Genomic DNA, 15,980 nt, shown 5'->3' on the forward strand with positions numbered 1-15,980 from the left:
AAAGAGCGGTAATGAGAGAGAAGAGTGTGTCTACAGTATTGTGCATACGAGCAATTGCTGCAACGTCGCTCAACTGTCGCGTCGCTGGACTGGCGAACGCTTTGCAGTTTGGTGCTCCAGCGACGCATTGAAATAGCCTGTGTCGCTCGAGCACTAACATGAAAAGGTCACCAGAGTCGAGCGACGTTTTTGTCGCGCGATACAGTTGAGCGAAGTTTGTGTTCGTTCTTACTTTTGTCTGCACTGACAATACATCATAAGGCGATGCCGACGGATAGTGTTGACAACAAAACATAAAATGTATTGATGTGTAGTGCACAGTGTTCTATAACCAGACTGGAAAGAAACCCTCTCATGTCATTTGAAAACAAAACTTGAACGATTGTTTTCCATGACAGAGCTCAAAAGAAAATATTTCGAATTGAATCATTATCTTATTTCACGAATTATATTACGCTTAGATTGGTTATTTCCAAACCCACTCCACTTTTGTGAGGCTTTTTGAAAATTGTTAAAGACTTGTCACACCTTTTATCCCTTGAAATAATTTATTTTGTCAAATCAATCAATATTCAATATCAATCAATATTAAATTTAAATATAATTTAATTTATGCGCAATATCTGTTTTCTGTCAAATTATCATTTTAATTCCTTTTAAATGAAAAAGTGTTTCTACCAAATGGCAGGTAAGGGTTTCTCCTGGTTGAAATGCTGTTGCTGCGAGAATCTGTTTTGATTTTTTTAAGCTTAACATTCTATAAAGTCCTATAGATATATTTCAATCGAACAGCCCATGGACTTTCATTCATTCATTCACCGGATGAATATTAAGTGGATGAATGTGCAGCGAAATTGTTCATTTTTTGTAAACACGGCCCGCAGTAAAGGTTTTCTTCCCGCTGGAAGTTGCAGCGTGACGTCATCGTAGATTAGTTCATTCCGTGAAATTAATATGGATAAAAAAAACTAAATTCAATGTATGACTCGGTTTGATAAAGTTTCTCATTTTCATTCACGCTTCCGCGAAATGAAATTGAAAAACAACTGCTATAATCTTATGTTGCATGGAATGCAATGCACTGTATTTAACTAAATGCCAAGCACTTGCCAGTCGTTCAATATTACGTCAAATATTTGCAATTCGGTAAAATAACAAACGCAAGACGCATTGCCACCAAAACATCACATTTAAAATGTCATCTTTCACATCACATGGACTTGTAAGTTCACTTAAGCCTTTTTCAAATGTTTGTCTTCACTAATGTTTACATGTCATTTGAACTGAATGTACGGAGTGTTTTCCGCAAAGCCAGTTTAAACATCGAAAATGGCTTCGAAAAAACAGTCGGAAGTTAACTTGAGTGATTTTTTTGTTAGCAAAAAGTGGATTTCCAGCGATGGAAGAGAAGTGAGATCGCTTTGTTGTGTTTTGTGCGGGGATCCCAGTAAAACATTCAAGTGTGAGTCGAAGTGGAATCTCAAACGGCATCTAGTCACAAAACACAAAGAAAAAGCTAAGGAGATCGGCTTAGACAAGGATTTGGAGGATGAAAACTGCGACCCCAATGCACAGTCGTTCAAAAATAAGATCAAAGTATCTTTTTGGGTGGATCCGAACGACCACAAAAAGCGGATGGTAAAATGGGTCTCCGTTGGCAACGTCCCGTTGAATTTCTTTAATCTGAAGTGCGTGCAGGAAGTTCTACATCCGATAGAAGAGGGGATGAAAATTGGCCACACCAACCGACATAACATTTTACAATATGTCCATGATTGCACGGTTAATGCTGTAAAACACATTTCCTTGGAAATGCAAGGTAAACTCATTTCCATCAAAGCTGATTTGGCATCCCGGAAGGGTCGGACTATCCTCGGTATTAATGCGCAATTCATTAAACACGGGGAGATAGTTGTGCGTACATTGATGATGGCAGAAAGATTTGAAAAAAACACCGCTGAGAATATTATGGAGGAAATTTTGAGAGCATTGGCAACTTTTGATATTCAATTGCCTCAAATATACAGCATTACCACGGACAACGGCAGTAATATGCTCAAAGCGACCAGACTGACTCGTAACCTCCAGGAACTCAACGATAGCTGCTTGGATGAACGTGAGGAAAGCGAATACGAAGATACGGATGCAGAAGGAGATGAAGAATTAAGTGCGGATACCGATGAGCCAAATTCCATTGATTTGTAAGTATATACATTGCCCACACTATTATGGATCACCTATTATTTGGGGTCATACACAAATTAAGTCACCCTCCATAGGGGGGAAAACTTCGGAGGGCTCATACAGTACCATAACAGGGAGGGGGGCGGATGGTATCAAAAAAGTTGGAGGGTTGTACTTTGTGAATCGAACCGATTTATGTGATTCGTCTGCAGTCACTTTCGAACACAGTAGGCATGCATATTTGAGAAGTCACCATACTCATACTGACACATAGAGTGATAACTCTCGAATAGTTCAAGTGACAGAGTCGTGTGTGGTCAACAGTGACTCCAGTCGAGTCGTTTTTGATAGACACGACTTATAAAATTAACCCATAGCGTAGCATAATTTGTGTATCATCCCCTTAGTTTCCCTGCTCTACGTGTAATTACAATGCAATTGACCCAAAATAGTGGGTGACCCATAATAGTGTAACCACTGTGCTCGATATGTAATGGTTTTAACACGATTGCTGTTATTTTCTATTATAGCGAAACTACAGAAGAACCATCTGAATCGGACGCGCTGTGGGATGACGATTTCCACCTCCAAGATATGAAAGATGATGAGCTGCCGGTAATAGAAAAAGCAAGTCTCACGGGAATCAGATGTGCGGCACACACGGTACAGCTATCGGTGCTCGACGTACTGAAGAAAGATACAGTGGCTAAATTTCTAACTAAAACTCGAAAACTAGTCAAAACACTTCGAGCACAGCCGTATGGAAATATGTTTAGACACGATAAAACGAAAAAGCTGCCTTTCTTCGACGGGGATACCCGCTGGGGCTCATCACACCAGATGGTTGACTGTCTGCTTCAACAGCAAGACTTCATCATTAGTATGCTGCCACCAAACTTGCTGAAGGATTACAGCGCCAACTATTGGAAACGGGTAGAACAGTTTGTTCTTGTTACAACTCCTCTTTACGTCTTGACTAAGCGCATCCAGGAAGAAACAATGACATGTGGACAACTTTTCTTGTACTGGAAAGAGTGTTGTTTGGATTTAGAAGTACTTCAAGACACACTTGCTAAACAACTACTCGATGCGTTAGTGGAACGTAAACCGATGTGGTTCAACAACCCTGCTTTCTACGCAGCGTTGCTTGTAGATCTACGGTTGAACGAGTTTGACCCACCAATTCTTACAGCGGAGCAGAAAGAAGAAGGCATAGTAAGTGATTGTCGTATAGTTTGCTAATATTCTATATATTAATCAATATTGAACCTATTTTCTCTATAGATGCATATGTTGGCTACATGGAAATCCATTAAAGCTGTCACTGGAAAGCAAAAAATAGAAGTGGAGTCGACTGCACCAACATCATCCAAAAATACCCCTCTAAAACGTGTCCAACAACTGCTTTCGGCCAGCAAACAATCGAAACCACCGGATATCTCTGAAATGGAAAAGAAAATCCGACGCCTCTCATTGGAACCATCTCTGCCATTGGAATGTGATGTGATTGAATGGTGGGATAAACAGTACAACAAAGACGTTGACCTTGTACAACTCGCTCTCACCGTTTTGCAACTACCCTGTACACAGGTGTCGGTCGAACGTTCGTTTAATGGATTGGGACAAATTTTGTCTAAGTTCAGGACGTCTCTTGGATCAATCCCTTTGCAGCAGATACTGTTCTTGAAAGCGAACGATAATTTTATTGATTCCATTTATATGAACTTCGCTTGATTGCGATTTGCGCAGCATACGTGCGCATTCCTTTTTTAATGAAATAAAACGTTAATGGTTGAATTCAAGCGTTACTGATTATTTCCTTGGGAGTGGTGAAGAATGTTTCTAATTGAATATGCCCGAGTTTTTGTTGGAAGAGCATGATTGGAGTAGGAATGATCTTCGTAGATGTTAAGAAATATGTAAGACTCATTAATTGAATTCTAGGTGATTGAAAATCGAACCATTCTTTCCACTTTGAAAAGGTAACATAGGATAGAGGGGGAAGGAACCATAATTGATTTTGGAATTTTCAATAGCAGTTTTTCGTTCAAATTCAAAAATTACAGGAAAATTGGTTTACTGTATTCCATTCTTCAGCCGAAACACAGTGAACACATTTTCATCAATTATTTTTCAGTTTTAAACAGAACAATTGCTTTTGGAATTTCGATTTATATTTATATTGTCAATATGCCTTTATATTCTCAATATGTTTGAAATATTACAGAATGTGATTGACGTTGCTTATGACCATGGGCCATCAGACCCAATTGACAGTATTTGCTTTTCATTAATTATGAAGCTTTAAACTTAATTCGCCAGTTCATTCGTCTCCATGTATTTGTTATGTCTGATTTCACTATAACTATGAAATACTACGACTTTGACTATAATATGAAATACTATACTATTAAATACGATCAATAGTATGGTTAATCTTATTTGTTAGATTCTATAACACTTGCCCGAATGCATTACTAGCCTGAATGCCACATGCCCGAATATGTCAAGCTTGCAGCACTTCCGGATAAAATTTCCCTGTTGGATAAGATTTGATTAATCATATTCTTTTTTGCCTTTCAATTTATTTATTGAACCGAGTTCTGTAAAAAGTAAGCATTGAGAAAATGGGCTGTGAAGTTTTCAAATTCGTTTTCCATACGAATATTCAAAAGCCTCACGATATACGAATGTGAAAATGGCATTTTTGGCAAAGAAAGCTCTCAGATAATAACTGTGGAAGTGCTCATAAGAACACTAAGCTGAGAAGCAGGTCCTGTTTCAGTGAGGACGTAATGTCAAGGAGAAGAAGAATCAGAAGAAGTAGTCTTATAAGTAGCGGATTGTTTAATACTGCCTTAACTGCCGTTACACACATAATTGTCCCATGTTCCAAAATACGCAATCGAGAAAAACGCGTTTAAAGATTTTAACACATTTAGGCCTCGTATTGACCAGGTATGTGGTAAATTAAATTAAAATCTTTACAATAGTATAAAGAATAGCGTGTTCATTTGAGTCAAGAGTTTTTATTATGGGAAAAAAGTAAATTTAGCTATGAAATGCAAAGTGGGACTGTTATGCCTAGAAATACGTGGTTTTTGGTAAATTTCTACGCATAACAGTCCCACTGATAGTAGTGACCAATTATGTGCTAAGCATACTGCTGTAGATCACCGTTCTTAGGTATAGATTGTACCGAATGTAGAGGACGTATATCCTCAAGACTATGTTAAGGCACCTAATGAAGGCTCAAGTGACATGTGCCAAACGGAGCCACTTGTGAAGAAGTGAAGAAATACGATTTTTTAGCTTGGGATGGAAAGCAAAGTTTTCTGTATGTGTGATAATGAGAAAATGTATGAGTTTAGTGAAAAAAAGAGTGGATGAGTAAGGTAGGGAGTTTATAAGATGTTATAAATTCCTATATAGACTCTTTCAGCTGCAGGCTTGACAGAAACTCATCTGCGAATTCAAGGTTGTTATGTGGAGTAAATATTTTTCGGAGATTCGCCAATATAATGGCCACTTCCACCAGTGAACCGGTATTCATTACTCAATGCAACTAAATTATCTTTTGATACTACTGAAATTAATATACATGAAAATGTATCATAGGTCAGTCTCCAATCCTGTTAATCTCATTGTTTCTTTAAGTCTTTTTGAGGCTTACCAAGTTTCAATTTGGTAAATTTATTCCGTGGTCATTATATTACGCTGATTGAAGTTTAAATAAAAACAATTGTTCAACTTTGACATGGTTCGATATTGGCAACACATTGAAATACTTCCAAAATAAAACTGGCACTATATCTGTAGCAAAATTTATAAAGCTCCTTAAATGAATGTTGAAATTTCATACTACTTTTACTTTGTAAAGTTTTCAGAAATTCGTTCGACATGCCGAATATATTTACATTTTTTGTTCACCTTGAGGCAATTGACCAGAGCTAACTGTTGTTTAATTCTGCGTATATCAATTAATCTGGTGGCAAAAGTCCTTAATATTTAAATAATAAAGAAATTTGAAATAGTTTTTCAAAGCCATTTGTTGAATTTCTAATTATTTGCTAACTTTGGATGCTGGTTTAGAAAACAAATCAATCAAAAACATTTTTGAGAAATTTGATTTTGTCATCATATGTTTTGAAAATGTCACAAGATTTTTTTCTATGGATGTTAATAAAGGAATTTAAGTAAACAACTCCAAAACAATATCTGAAGTTGCTGTGCCCTTTAAGGAACGTAATCACCAATGATGGCAGAGAGATTTGCGCAAAATTATTGTATCTTGAATTAGTAGCATTTTCTGTACACAATGAAAAATAATTCCTTCTATATTTTATTTTTGTTAAAACTGTTGTGTTCAGGATAAAAAAAAAACACATAAATTTTGTGCCTTCGTACGATATGAACGGATAGAATTACAAAAGTATCCCTCTGAGGCCCTATCGAAACCGATTCCGGAGTAACCAGAAGTAACCATAACCTCATACTGGTCCAAGGTATTATAGCTATGATGTTCGGGATAAAAAATCATGAATTTTGAACCGTCGCACGATACGAGTGAGTAGGATTACAAAAGTGACCCACTGAGGCCCCGCCGGAACCGATTCCGAGGTATCCGGATGTGTCCAAAACCTCCTATTGGTCCATGATATGATGTTCTGGTTAAAAATACATGAATTTAGAGCCGTCGCACGATATGGCGGAATAGGATTACAAAAGTGTCCTTCTGAGGCCCTATCGGAACCTAAACTGGGGTGTCCGGAAGTGAGCAGAATCTCATATTGATTCATGGTATTATAGCTATGATGTTCAGGATAAAAAATCATGAACTTTGAGCCGTCACGATATGAGTGAATAAGATTACAAAAGTGACATACTGAGGCCCCGCCGGAACCGATTCCGGGATATACGGATGTGGCCAGAACCTCATATTGGTGCTTGACATTATATCTATGATGTTCAGGATAAACTTTGAGTCGTCGCACGGTACTATTATTTAATTTTCAGAAAATGTCCTCTTTGGCCACATTCAGGAACCGGTGCCTGGTGACCGGGTATCCGAAATGGCCAGAATCAATGAGAAACAATGTTATTCGACCTTCTGGCAGCTTTTTACTAATAGAAAGTACACAATGAATAATTTTCTTACCGCTAATCTTGGAAAATCTTCTTAAACCATCACTCCCGGAACGAATATACCCCATTTGAATCCGGAATAACTTCGGAACTAAATGGCCAATCCCATTGCTTCTGGAACATAATAAATCTTGAAGAGTATGCGGTTGGTTTGAGACCAAAAGATCCAAAATCGATCTATAACTGACCATGTTTTGATTTGTTAAAGTTTATTTTAAATGAAAAGTCAGACCTTGGGGGTTTGAAAGTTAATCTAGAAAATATGATGCCATTTGGTACTGACTTGATCAAATTCACCTCAGTGATAAATTTGACCACCGATTACGGTACGGTTTGTACTTACAAATTCTTCTCTTTGCGCTTACCATCAACAACACATTGTGCTACACAAAGAGTGGGTGTTCATGTTTTATCCTCTACTCTTTGTGTTATCATATGCTAAGCAACGAGTGCAAAAACACCGGGTGACCTCAAAGAACGGAAAAGTTGAGAGAAAGAGCATTCATCACCGCACTCACTCTCTTGTAGCATATGCACAGGGACGCGCCTAGTGATTTTCGATTCACACTGAGGAAATGCCAGCCCTGACCGGAAGTCGCCATCTTGGATTCCAAAACAACACCGGACATCGATTTCCGTCATCTACTCGTCGGCCCCGTTCCAAAAATACCCATATTGCATGGGTTTGAAGCGCTTTCCACAAACCGGAAGTCGCCATCTTGGATTCCAAAGCGACACCGGACATCGATTTCCGTCATCTACTTATCGGCCCCGTTCCAAAAATACCCATATTGCATGGGTTTGAAGCGCTTTTCACAAACCGGAAGTCGCCATCTTGGATTCCAAAATGGCGTCAGACATCGATTTCCGTCATCTACTCGTCGGTCCCGTTCCAAAAATACCCATATTGCATGGGTTTCAACCGCTTCTCACAAACCGGAAGTCGCCATCTTGGATTCCAAAATGGCGTCAGACATCGATTTCCGTCATCTACTCGTCGGCCCCGTTCCAAAAATACCCATATTGCATGGGCTTGAAGCGCTTTTCACAAACCGGAAGTCGCCATCTTGGATTCCAAAATGGCGTCAGACATCGATTTCCGTCATCTACTCGTCGGTCCCGTTCCAAAAATACCCATATTGCATGGGTTTGAAGCGCTTTTCACAAACCGGAAGTCGCCATCTTGGATTCCAAAATGGCGTCAGACATCGATTTCCGTCATCTACTCGTCGGCCCCGTTCCAAAAATACCCATATTGCATGGGTTTGAAGCGCTTTCCACAAACCGGAAGTCGCCATCTTGGATTCCAAAACGACACCGGACATCGATTTCCGTCATCTACTTATCGGCCCCGTTCCAAAAATACCCATATTGCATGGGCTTGAAGCGCTTTTCACAAACCGGAAGTCGCCATCTTGGATTCCAAAATGGCGTCAGACATCGATTTCCGTCATCTACTCGTCGGCCCCGTTCCAAAAATACCCATATTGCATGGGTTTGAAGCGCTTTTCACAAACCGGAAGTCGCCATCTTGGATTCCAAAACGACACCGGACATCGATTTCCGTCATCTACTCGTCGGCCCCGTTCCAAAAATACCCATATTGCATGGGCTCAAAGTGATTTTCACAAACCGGAAGTCGCCATCTTGGATTCCAAAACAACACCGGACATCGATTTCCGTCATCTACTCGTCGGCCCCGTTCCAAAAATACCCATATTGCATGGGCTTGAAGCGCTTTTCACAAACCGGAAGTCGCCATCTTGGATTCCAAAATGGCGTCAGACATCGATTTCCGTCATCTACTCGTCGGCCCCGTTCCAAAAATACCCATATTGCATGGGTTTGAAGCGCTTTTCACAAACCGGAAGTCGCCATCTTGGATTCCAAAACGACACCGGACATCGATTTCCGTCATCTACTCGTCGGCCCCGTTCCAAAAATACCCATATTGCATGGGCTCAAAGTGATTTTCACAAACCGGAAGTCGCCATCTTGGATTCCAAAATGGCGTCGGACATCGATTTCCGCCATCTACTTTTCGGCCCCGTTCCAAAAATACCCATATTGCATGGGCTCAAAATGATTTTCACAAACCGGAAGTCGCCATCTTGGATTCCAAAACAACACCGAACATCGATTTCCGTCATGTACTCTTCGGCCCCGTTCCAAAAATACCCATATCGCATAAGCTTGAAGCGCTTTTCACAAACCGGAAGTCGCCATCTTGGATTCCAAAATGGCGTCAGACATCGATTTCCGTCATCTACTCGTCGGCCCCGTTCCAAAAATACCCATATTGCATGGGCTCAAAGTGATTTTCACAAACCGGAAGTCGCCATCTTGGATTCCAAAATGGCGTCAGACATCGATTTCCGTCATCTACTCGTCGGCCCCGTTCCAAAAATACCCATATTGCATGGGCTCAAAATGATTTTCACAAACCGGAAGTCGCCATCTTGGATTCCAAAATGGCGTCAGACATCGATTTCCGTCATCTACTTATCGGCCCCGTTCCAAAAATACCCATATCGCATGGGCTCAAAGTGATTTTCACAAACCGGAAGTCGCCATCTTGGATTCCAAAATGGCGTCAGACATCGATTTCCGGCATCTACTCGTCGGTCCCGTTCCAAAAATACCCATATTGCATGGGTTTGAAGCGCTTTTCACAAACCGGAAGTCGCCATCTTGGATTCCAAAATGGCGTCAGACATCGATTTCCGTCATCTACTCGTCGGCCCCGTTCCAAAAATACCCATATTGCATGGGCTCAAAATGATTTTCACAAACCGGAAGTCGCCATCTTGGATTCCAAAATGGCGTCAGACATCGATTTCCGTCATCTACTTATCGGCCCCGTTCCAAAAATACCCATATCGCATGGGCTCAAAGTGATTTTCACAAACCGGAAGTCGCCATCTTGGATTCCAAAATGGCGTCAGACATCGATTTCCGGCATCTACTCGTCGGCCCCGTTCCAAAAATACCCATATTGCATGGGCTCAAAATGATTTTCACAAACCGGAAGTCGCCATCTTGGATTCCAAAATGGCGTCAGACATCGATTTCCGTCATCTACTTATCGGCCCCGTTCCAAAAATACCCATATCGCATGGGCTCAAAGTGATTTTCACAAACCGGAAGTCGCCATCTTGGATTCCAAAATGGCGTCAGACATCGATTTCCGTCATCTACTCGTCGGTCCCGTTCCAAAAATACCCATATTGCATGGGCTCAAAGTGATTTTCACAAACCGGAAGTCGCCATCTTGGATTCCAAAATGGCGTCAGACATCGATTTCCGTCATCTACTCGTCGGCCCCGTTCCAAAAATACCCATATTGCATGGGCTCAAAATGATTTTCACAAACCGGAAGTCGCCATCTTGGATTCCAAAATGGCGTCAGACATCGATTTCCGGCATCTACTCGTCGGCCCCGTTCCAAAAATACCCATATTGCATGGGCTCAAAATGATTTTCACAAACCGGAAGTCGCCATCTTGGATTCCAAAATGGCGTCAGACATCGATTTCCGTCATCTACTTATCGGCCCCGTTCCAAAAATACCCATATCGCATGGGCTCAAAGTGATTTTCACAAACCGGAAGTCGCCATCTTGGATTCCAAAATGGCGTCAGACATCGATTTCCGTCATCTACTTATCGGCCCCGTTCCAAAAATACCCATATCGCATGGGCTCAAAGTGATTTTCACAAACCGGAAGTCGCCATCTTGGATTCCAAAATGGCGTCAGACATCGATTTCCGGCATCTACTCGTCGGTCCCGTTCCAAAAATACCCATATTGCATGGGCTCAAAATGATTTTCACAAACCGGAAGTCGCCATCTTGGATTCCAAAATGGCGTCAGACATCGATTTCCGTCATCTACTTATCGGCCCCGTTCCAAAAATACCCATATCGCATGGGCTCAAAGTGATTTTCACAAACCGGAAGTCGCCATCTTGGATTCCAAAATGGCGTCAGACATCGATTTCCGGCATCTACTCGTCGGCCCCGTTCCAAAAATACCCATATTGCATGGGCTCAAAATGATTTTCACAAACCGGAAGTCGCCATCTTGGATTCCAAAATGGCGTCAGACATCGATTTCCGTCATCTACTTATCGGCCCCGTTCCAAAAATACCCATATCGCATGGGCTCAAAGTGATTTTCACAAACCGGAAGTCGCCATCTTGGATTCCAAAATGGCGTCAGACATCGATTTCCGTCATCTACTTATCGGCCCCGTTCCAAAAATACCCATATCGCATGGGCTCAAAGTGATTTTCACAAACCGGAAGTCGCCATCTTGGATTCCAAAATGGCGTCAGACATCGATTTCCGGCATCTACTCGTCGGTCCCGTTCCAAAAATACCCATATTGCATGGGTTTAAAGTGATTTTCACAAACCGGAAGTCGCCATCTTTGATTCCAAAACGACACCGGACTTCGATTTCCGGCATCTACTCGTCGGTCCCGTTCCAAAAATACTCCCATATATTCCAATAGAAGCTCCTATAGAAGCATTCGGTAGGTACTCAATGAGCCACACAAAGAGTGTGTGTTCACCATTTTCCATCAACACTTTGTGTCGAAGGATGCATTGCAGCGAGAGCAGAAACACAAAGAGGCGTCAAAGAGGGAAGAACCAGTGAGAAAGTGTAGCTGTCGCACTGCACTCAAATTCATGATCAACACAAAGTGTCTTTGTGTTTTTCTGTTTTCACTGAGGAGATGCCAGCCCTGCCTAAGGTCGTCTTCAGTGTGAAGATGGCCAATAGAAATATTAGTAGTAGAACGCAAATGGCGGTGTTCTCACAAAACTGAATTAGTTTATTATCTCCTTTAACTAAATCTTTTCATTAATTGGGTGATGCAATGTTGTAGTGGGTGATTTTAAAATTTGTTTGACACTTTGAGGACCGGTACTCAAGCTGTCAGTGCGTGGCAAACTAGATGTTGGTAACACGAACAGCAGCGACATTAGCATTCTTAGGTTAATGCTTCTACTAGATGGCCTTACAGTTGAGGTCGAAATACGCATATCTGTCGAAGGATACAAACTCAAGTGGATTTAAATGGTGTAGTACTAAATTCGGAGTTTTAACATACTTTTTCTCATACATACAACAATACTTTTTCTCAGCAAATACAATTTTTTCTTACTAAATACGTAATAATTTTGGCTGGTTAATATTTGATATAACAAAAATAGAACCAAATTTTCAATTTGAACCGTAAACTGAATCCGTTACCTGGCCGAGATATGCTATTTTGTCGTATTTTAGACTACATTTTGCACACTGTGCAGTGGATACCTCCAAAATTGTAACAGATCTTGTTACTCTGTCAGCATGTTTTTTTTCTTTACGAAATATGTCATAATTTTGGTGATAAAAATAACAAAAAATAACAAAATTTTCTCTTATATTTCTAAAAAAAGTTTTGGAGTGCTGCTCGGAGTAACGCCTTAAACAATTCTTTGGGGAATTCATGGTTGAAAATTCTAGAAGAACGCCTTAACAAGGCCTTAGAAGTTTTTGGAGGGAACTTATTGGAGGACTACTTCATGATTCCTAAGAACAACTTCATGAGAATTACCTGGAAGATTTTTTTTAAGTAGTCCTCACATGAAACTTGTTTTAATCAAACTTATTGAATTTATTACAAATACTTCTAGGATCTCCAAATTACTTTCGGGAATACGTTATATGGAATTCTAGGAGTAATCTTAAGAAGCCAGTCTCTGAAATAGTGTCTTGAGGAATGACTTAAAATTCTTTGAAGTTTTTCAACGAGTATTTGTTACAGAAAAGCCAAAAGAATTCCTGACGTAATTTCCAGAGGAGCATTTGTATAAATTCTTGGAATCACTATTGTGTGAATCCCTTTTGGATTTCCTAGAGGTGACCTGGAAGTATACTGGAAGAGTATGCTGGAAGACTGGCAGAAGTGTACATGAAAAATTTCGTATTAATTTAGTATAAAAATCTTAATAGGATTACCGTGAAGAATTCCAGGAGATATGCCTACATTTATATTTTTGGTATTCTTTGAAAATAGTTTTCAAGTATACAGTCGCCTCTCCACATCTCGATATCGAAGGGACCATCAAGATGGGGAGATATCGAGACAAAGAACAAATTTTAAATGAATACTAGATTGAAAACCTCTTCGTTACCAAGAAAATAATAAACAATCAGACGTCATTTCGCGTTCCTTATATGTTTAGAAAGCCAAAAATTTGGTCAAGTAACCATCGATCGACATATAGAGAGAAAATTGGGAACAAACAATCAACAGGAACACATCGAGATATGGAGATATCGAGATAAGGAGGATATCGAGATATGGAGAGAGAAAATGTATGCAGAATGAAGGGACCGAAGAAATCATCGACATAGGGAGAGATATCGAGATATAGAACATCGAGAAGTGGAGAGTCGACTGTACTTTCATAACAAATTCTCATATTTTCAATGGAAAAAGTATTCAAAATGCCGTTTAGTGTCCTTGAAGTAGCGCTTTCAGAGTATTGAATTAAGAAATATGCTGAAGAGCACTCATCAAACAAAACTCTGCCGTTGGAATTGCTTTGCAACTTTTTTCATTTTTACGGTTTGGCACTGAAGTCACCAATGACAAAAAAAAAATGACTTTTTGCGAGTCAATTTGCCCAAGTCAGTTTGAACCAAATTAACTTGATGTTCAGGGCGTTAAAATGGCTAATACGCAGCTGTGAAAATATATTTACCAAGCTTTGTTTCAACTGAAATAATCAAAGTTTCAAAAACTTTGGTTTCAAAAACAGTTGATGTTTTAATCGCCTATAAATGATGATTGTTACTTCACCACATACTTCTTTCAGTTAATCATTACGATAACCAAAAAAGGTTGTTTTCATCAAGGTTTCAAATAAGTTTCAGTAATAACTGCTGTAGGTATATTATAAGTTGTTAGTAAATTAAACAGCTCCTCTTAATCAATTCAAATTCATATTAATTAGGCATTCAAATTCCAAATTAAAAAAAAAAAAATTGTATCTATTGGAGAAACGTTAACCAATAAACCAAAAACACGTTTTTTGTAAATTGTGCACCAACTTGGACTGCTTCAGCCATTGCACAGTGGTCCAGGAATCAGTTTTACGCGGAAAGATGCATTTTGAGCTTTAGAATGAAACATTAGACAAAAACGGTCTTGTACAAAGTTGTTTGTATTAGTTAAGCCCTTTGTTTGATGTTATTGAAAATTAGGGTGGACCACATTTTCATATAAATTGTGTAACTAACTTTCTTATTTGTAGAAATTATATTATATATGCTTCAGCAAAGTTATAGACCATTCAATTTCAAGCAACTTTGTCGAAAAAAGTTTTTTTGTATCTCTTAAATTGACCGATTTAGAGCTATTTTCCTGCAGTGACATAGGGTGGTCCGAGCAAAACTGGTTTTCTGGCTCTAGAGTTTTCAATTCAAATTTATCATCTAAGTGGTCTATGAAACACTTTTAGAGCTTTAAAAAATGCGTAATTTGGTGAGTGAAGAAACTCGCTATCTCCTTTCGTTTAGGAGTTATTGTTGTTTTTCTTCCAAAAACATGCCTACTTTGATTGTGAATATCTCTGATTGGGGCAAACATAAAAAATATCTTTTGACGGCGTTCAAAAGACAAAATAAATTTGTATATCATATCAAAAAATTACAGATGTGTTATTTTTGTAACTATAATAAAATGCCTTGAAAAACAAAGGTTTTTAAGCAGAAAAACTTTAATAACTTTTGAACTAAAAAAGATATCATCAATATTTTTGCATGAAAATTTGCGTTTTGTTAAGTTCTTAAAGTCGTTCATAGACTGCTTTGACGAGAAATCTGAAATAAGAAAGGTAGGGCTCTAAAACTATTTTGGAGATTTTCATGGTATGTATTTCTTTATTATTTTGCATTTTCAGCATGAAAATGAAATTTTAGACAAAAATGATCTTCTACAAAATTGTTTCTAAAAATGTAAGCTTTCATACTGTATCATTTGAAACTAGGGTGGTCCATAATATCACACATATCATATAATCAACTTTTTTATTTGCAAAAATACTGGTATATGCCCTTAGGAAAAGCGGTAGAACTTGAAATTTTGATTAACTTTGCCAAAAAAAGTTTTTCTGTTGCTCTAAATTTGACCAATCTAGAGCATTTTTTCCTAATCATCGCAGGGTGGTCCAACAAAAATAAATTTTTTGACTCTAGTTTTTTTGATATTATTTTCTCGTCAAAGTCGTCTATGAACGACTTTTAGAACTTTACAAAACGCAAATTTTCATGCAAAAAGATTGTTGATATCTATTGTAGTTCAAAAGTTATTACAGTTTTTGTGATAAAAAATGTTTGACTTTCAAGACGTTTTATTAGAGTTACAAAAATAACACATCTGTAATTTTTTGATACAATATACAGTTTTATTTTGTCTTTTGAACACCGTCAAAAGATATTTTTTATGTTTGCCCCAATCAGAGAAATTTACAATCAAAGTAGGCATGTTTTGGAAGAAAAACAACAATAACTCCTAAACTAAAGGAGATAGCGAGTTTCTTCACTCACCAAATTACGCATTTTTTAAAGCTCTAAAAGTGTTTCATAGACTA

General features: G+C 38.9%; 1 protein-coding gene across 1 annotated transcript; it reads left to right on the top strand.

Annotated features, from left to right (window-relative positions):
* Nucleotides 1–235: 235 nt before the first annotated feature.
* On the top strand, nucleotides 236–4,841 carry LOC110677857. The gene is made up of 3 exons (XM_021849581.1): nucleotides 236–2,201; nucleotides 2,715–3,399; nucleotides 3,469–4,841. The coding sequence occupies exons 1-3, from the start codon at nucleotides 1,330–1,332 to the stop codon at nucleotides 3,916–3,918; spliced, it is 2,007 nt and encodes a 668-aa protein (XP_021705273.1). The 5' UTR covers nucleotides 236–1,329; the 3' UTR covers nucleotides 3,919–4,841.
* Nucleotides 4,842–15,980: the final 11,139 nt, after the last annotated feature.

Source organism: Aedes aegypti, chromosome 3 (genome assembly GCF_002204515.2).
Source record: "Aedes aegypti strain LVP_AGWG chromosome 3, AaegL5.0 Primary Assembly, whole genome shotgun sequence".
Classification (NCBI taxonomy): domain Eukaryota; kingdom Metazoa; phylum Arthropoda; class Insecta; order Diptera; family Culicidae; genus Aedes; species Aedes aegypti.